The sequence below is a fragment of the Plodia interpunctella genome, chromosome 17 (assembly GCF_027563975.2).
Source record: "Plodia interpunctella isolate USDA-ARS_2022_Savannah chromosome 17, ilPloInte3.2, whole genome shotgun sequence".
NCBI lineage: Eukaryota > Metazoa > Arthropoda > Insecta > Lepidoptera > Pyralidae > Plodia > Plodia interpunctella.
In genome coordinates, this window is record NC_071310.1 from 243,027 (window position 1) to 249,482 (window position 6,456).

Genomic DNA, 6,456 nt, shown 5'->3' on the forward strand with positions numbered 1-6,456 from the left:
TCATTTGCAAACCCTTTATATAACATTCAAATATTTACACATCGAAAGTTGCTAGCATTTAAACATAACACTCATAAACACACTAATACTGTGGTATGTTTGACATACTGTTCTGGTAATGACACATTTTCAATGAATAAAACAGTAAGACTGAACACTCGTTGTTTTTCGAATATTTTTTTACAGTTTACAACATCTACTTATTATACGTAATTATTCTCACATATTTATTTGAAATTAATTAGAAACGTGCCAAGAAATATCAACAAAAAATGGAAATTCCATAGAAGAAAATATTTGTTAATATAATATATTTTTGTTCCCGAATTTCATTCATTGCAAATGCGTGCAGAATAGCCAGAGTGATCCAAATCAATGGTCGTTATCGTAGTAGGATGTAGGGTCGTCAACTGCTAGGAGCTGTCCTCGCCGACCGCGTCTTCAGGGTCGCAGCTAGCCATCAGAGTGGGCGCGGACGGGTCTCCGATGATGGAGGGTATCACCTGGCGACAGATATTCCATTTTTATCCTGAGCGACGACACACAGGACACAAGAATTTGATTCGTCGTTTTATAGAATGTTCTTCAGATAACCAATACAATACTTTCAGAAAGATTTTCATTGTGTCTCAAGTATATAAAAAAAATATTGAAAGCTTCAAGCTCTTTGTGCTCCATTATTTTAATCTTAGATTTCTTCGAGATTCTGAAAATACTACCAGCAAGAGTTACCTACCTAGAATGAAACGTAGTTTTAAGTCTGTCACTTTTAATAATAGCTTTATTACCTACAATACAAATTCTTCACGAACAATAGGCTCTTTACTTCGAATAAAAATAAAATATGTACATAAAATACAATCAACATTAATACAAATGAAACTGAGTAGGTAGTTATTTTATAAAAATAAATTATAATATCTTCTTTTGACAGATGGTGCAGTTGCATGTATGGCACTACCAGCCTATTCCCTGTCCATCAGTTAGAATCTGACATGTCCTTCCTAAGTCTACACGGTACACGACAACAAACACGTTCGTGACTCACGAATGACGCCCGCAAACAGAGTCAGGAAATCTGATATTGCAACGACAAGCAAACAAATATATTAGCACATACCTGATTTGTGAATTGGTGTTTGTATTGCAATAAACATTATTCATTTATTATTTGACAAAAGGTAAGTAATTTACTTCCATATAAGCATCAAACATCAGCAATCATAATATATACCTATGTCTCACTTGATCTGGAGATTCTGCACCACATTCCAATCTCTATACCAACACCGTATCGATGGCAAATATGTTCAAATCTTTTGACGAAATGTAAGTAGGTACTACCTGTTGTCCGAGCGTGATGAGAATCTGAGCGACCTTCTTAATCACCTCGATGTCCTGCGGAGTGGGTATGGGCAAGCGCGGGTCCGGCAGCGCCGGCACATGCTGCGCGTGCGCCGCTAGCCGCGCGCTCAGCTCCGACGCGGCCGCCAGCGGCAGGACGCCCGCGGGACGAGGCTGCGGGAGGAAGGACACGTCAGACTTGACCAGATCCAGGGCGGCTTTCTTTGGAAGGGATATCTCAAGTATCTGTCCTGAATAGCTATTTTTATCTCAATTGACACCTTAGTTCACCCAGAGCCGACCGGACTTCGATCATTTGTTGTTCAATTGTCTTTATTATCTTCAGGCTCCAAAGGCTAAATCGTGTTGTTTTCAGAAACCACCACCAAGCTTCCGGTGAAGGAAAACATTGTGATGATATCTATCGATGCACACACGATGTACTTTGATGTGATAAACATATTAAAAAAAAGAAGAGTAAAATGAAGAAGGCAAAACCACACTATTAGCATCGCGAAATACGTATGTGTATGTATGTTCGCATAATGACAATATATCGTCATGCCTGTTAATTTTTATATTATTTCGATTAATGACCGCATAGCTCATTGTTTTATTTATAATAAATATTTAACGGGGCTTTAATTTCGTGGTTTCGTTTCAACATTCAATTCCTTATAATTTTCACCTTTCACCAGTGAATTCATTTACCAACAGCAACAGACACAACATAAGTGCGAAGGCTACAGAGATCAAGTATATTATTCCATAACAATAGGAATGTATTGGAATATAACGACTGTAACAGAGATAATAACTCACGACAGGATCCGCCTGGCCCACAGCCAACAGGACTGCCAACATCAGCACCCAGGTTACCCACGACATCTTTGCAAGCGGCTGAGAAGCACTAGACGAACAGCCTGAAGGTTGGCCACTCATATAGCTTGACCGTAATAGACCAATTTCTCCTAATGTGATCGTCAAGGCGAAATCAGTTGTTTACGGGAATTTTCCAAGTAAAATATTGCTATGGTGAAGGTAGAAATAGAAGGTACTATAATAAATTCTCACTATATATTTCAAGAATATATATTTATATTCTTCTTACTTGGCTGCCTTTATAGGATGGTGTTAGTGATATGCCGGATAAATATGATGTCCAATTTAGAACTCATGTGGGACGGATACTAGTCGCATGACCACTGATACTATAAAGTGGTATTCATTAGTAAAGCCATCATGTTTATGTCAGATGTCTTCAGGCAACTTGAATATAACACACACTTGATAAGGAGAAATCTGATCAGATTCAGTCGATTTCTTTGTAAAGCCTGTATTTACCATAGAAGTTCTTCTAATATTCACTAAAGGTTCCCACGTTTACTTTATGTGGGTCGATAAATAAAATACCAAATACCTATTAAGTATAACGCAATCAATGTTAAACACCTGTCAAATGAAATTTTATTATAATAACTTCGTTTGCATATCTAATATTATTCCAATGACCAATATCGTATTTCTAGTTCTTTAAGATAATATAAACGGAAAAAATACTTCCTTTGTTTTTGATAAGTCTTAATTATTAGGTATGTAAATTGCTATTAGGACATTATATATTGAACTTGTTATAATTATCAGATATAACATTCAGTCTAATGTTTATATTATTCCTCCAGGAAGCGATAATATAGTTTCGTTATGTCTGTTTCACAAAATTCTTAATAATATATTCAAGGGTTGTTTAAGATGTGTTTTTAATACAAGAGCAAAAATAAATACGCATGTATTTCACAAGAAAAATCCTTTAAAGTTCTAAGTATTTTGAGGTAATTTAAACATGATATTCGTGAGATAACCACTCAGTGCTTTGTATTCTAATGAGAAGAACCGCTGACGAGGAAACTCACTCCGTTACTCATAAGGTAAATGCGTTAGAATAATTTAGGATGAGTGTAGGTTCTTGCTAAGCGAAATTTTTGTATAGCATTTTGGTATTTAAAAAGTACGTATGGGACCTTTAATCTCTTTGACGACGCAAAGCCCGGGTTCTGCGTAAAAATATACATTAATATTTCGGAGATTTGGCCCCCTGACCCTACCTTGGGAATGCTATTGTTGCCTGTCAGCTACCAAGACTATGTGTCCCCTATTCACCTCATATGATATCCAGGTATATTAAGTGCTCCTGTTCCCCACACGCATTTCATAGATATTTTAACTAGTAGAATTACAGTAGTAGTAAGTCCAGTAAATATTTATTTTTTATTTTCTAAAATTCTCTTCTGTGAGTAGATCTATCCCATCTATCTTATGATTAATAACCATACTCGGCCACTGCCATTGCCGCAAATTGGCATGCGCAAGCGCATCGCGGGCTATTTCCCAACCTTCGTCGCACGTGATGCTCCTGATAACAGATACACAGATATCAGAACAAAAGATGAATGCGCACGATTCGAGCTGAGGGAGAAACGGAAACAATGCGACGTGACCATACGATGGGGAAGATAAGATACAAAAGATTGCTGTATATTTTCTGTATTTTGCTACACTAACTTATCAAACAAATATCGATTGCATCTATGAAAAGAGGGAATATTTTTTTAACGACTGACTGTTATTTAATACTTTTAACATGCACGTTAAACATACGCAGGCAATTTTAAGAATTTGTGATTAGTACTTATTTGATTGACGGGTTAAGGTATGGAACAATGAACTTATACAATAGACTGTAAATACCACGGGCCTAGATATTTTAATGCTTCGTAAATTCTTTGCGTGGCGGTCTCGCGTATTCTATATGTCGTTTATATTTATTTATAGTATCTAATTAGTTTTTAGGAGGCATTATGAGAACTGGTATTTTATATAAAAATATTAACACACATAATTTGTCCTGTGATGATTTCAGTTTAATAATTTTCATCCTAGATCCTTTATAAATTATCCACCTTCAAAATTAAAGAATCCCACGAGCTCTGCCTACTTCATGTCACACAAATTTTCTGGTTCGCTGGGTTCCTCATGCTCTACGTGGTATTCTTGCCCCAAAGCCCGTGAAATCGTAAAAAATTACGAAACCCACTTAGTTTATATGACTATCTACGCTTAATGTTACAGGGGACAGAGAGTTGTCTAAAAACTTCGATAAACCTTGTATTTTATTCCTTAATCCGGGTCTCGAACAACATCCACTGAGTTATATATGGACTAGTTCTATTCTAGGATTTCATTTTTCCCTGTCTGTTTTGTGTCTATCAGTCTGGCTATCGGAATGTTTAATATTCAGTAAAATCCTAAAGTCCTATTCCATTCAATATATTTCGTTGAACGCATGTTGATAACGGCTAAATAAGGCAATAAAGTCGGAGGTCGTGCGCACGCGCTTGTTTCGGTTACTAAGTATGTACATTAGCCACTAACAGACAATGTCGTAACTGTCGTGGCGAGCATTATGTTGATCACCGGTCAATGGCAACGGTTATGGTATACATGTTATCGATATCGGTCTTTTCTCCGATATAATTTATTAGGTAACGCAAGTTAGAGATTTTCTTTGTAAATTAAACTAGTCAATGAAATATTTTCCTCTTCTAATTGAGGTCATATTAAAAGCAACGAAGTTCATTCATCCACATATTTGCGGCCCCATTTTAAAAAATGTCAATCAATTTTAAATAATATACTACATGAACAAAGGCGTTCAAGTCCCGCCCAAAACATAGGATCATCGACCGAAGTGTACAACCTTTTTAAAACGTAGTGGCAAGAGAAAGGACTATTTGCATCCTGCGCACACGCATGGCCCGCGCCGCAAAATGTCCGATTTAGATGAGAACACACGTCGCGCGGGTAGCGGTGCTGCTGTTGTTGACGGCCAGGGACAGACGTGGCATTAGGGTTTCGAATGACTAACCTTTCCCTGCGGCTTCGCTCGTGTAAGTTTAGTAAATATGTATATTATTCTTATCTCTTAGATCTCTTAGATAAGAATAATATATTTGTGCATCGTGCTGTACTGAAATATTTTGCTACATACCTTTTCTAACCCTACCTATAAAATGATTCCACACCCGTTTGCATAATAAGAGTATGAAATTCCACCGTGAACTTGACTGCAGGGAACTAAAGATAACTGTAACTACTTGACTTATTATTTGCCATAACATCATATTTTTAACATTATTTCTAACGATGTGGGAAAATCTCACACAATTTGATTTAAAATAAAGCTAATAAAGTGACCGGAAACACGGCAGTGGCATTGGCATTTCTTCACATTACATTTATTCAGGTACAACCTACTCCACACTCGCGTAACTCTCAACAATTTGTGATGTCGCATAAATGATGTCACTTGTAAATGCTTGTCGAAAAAAATTATAAAAAGTCCTATGTCTATGAAAACATCGAACGTATTTAAGAACAGTTTCCATTATTGTAAAGGAAAATGCTTTCCGCCTTTTCTAACACTACGTTTGTTTCGAAACATTAAATCTACAACATGTCAGAAACCACTAAATAACTTAAAACGTAAAGTGTTTAGGACATCTGTTCTACGTGCAATCAATCAATACATATAATAATATTGAAGAAAGGTCAAATTTGTACATTGGATATTTTTTAAATTCTTCATGGAATATACTTAGTTACTGATATAGATGACGAAAATATAGTTTTGGAAATGTTTGTCTGTCTGTCTGTCTGAACGCGCATCATTCGAAATCTACTGGACCGATTTGCTTGAAATTTAGTATGTACCTTATATACCGGGTTAACATCTTAGATACATTTCATCCCGGTAAATGGTCAGGTTCCCGTAGGATAATTGAAAAACTAATAACGAATCAAAAATTTCTCGGAATCCCGGGTCATGGAACATCTTATAGATATTTCATCCCGAAAAATGAGGAGGGTCCTGTAAGAAAATTAAAATAACAATCCACGGAGCCGATTTTCTTTAAAATTTTGTAGAAAGGTGTAAACAGAATATAAACAAATTTTTTTTATCGATTGAAGTGTGATATAGATATAATGGGCGCATTATGTATCAATATAAAACTCTTTCGAGTGATTGACTGGCTGACTGACTGACTGACTGAC

General features: G+C 36.3%; 1 protein-coding gene across 1 annotated transcript; it reads right to left on the reverse strand.

Annotated features, from left to right (window-relative positions):
- Positions 1-2,314, reverse strand: LOC128677266 (uncharacterized). Its single transcript, XM_053757979.1, has 3 exons — positions 2,167-2,314; positions 1,345-1,518; positions 1-503 (listed from the first exon to the last, which is right to left on the reverse strand). Exons 1-3 carry the CDS (start codon positions 2,284-2,286, stop codon positions 414-416), a joined length of 384 nt encoding a protein of 127 aa, XP_053613954.1. The 5' UTR covers positions 2,287-2,314; the 3' UTR covers positions 1-413.
- Between the last annotated feature and the right edge of the window lie 4,142 nt (positions 2,315-6,456).

Excerpts from the sequence above, each read along its gene's own strand:
- LOC128677266 (XM_053757979.1), bottom strand. The coding sequence starts at position 2,286 with ATGAGTGGCCAACCTTCAGGCTGTTCGTCTAGTGCTTCTCAGCCGCTT. Across the intron at positions 1,519-2,166 it reads TGGGCCAGGCGGATCCTGTC|CCTCGTCCCGCGGGCGTCCT; the intron begins GTGAGTTATTAT and ends TTCCTCCCGCAG. Across the intron at positions 504-1,344 it reads TCATCACGCTCGGACAACAG|GTGATACCCTCCATCATCGG; the intron begins GTAGTACCTACT and ends ATCTGTCGCCAG.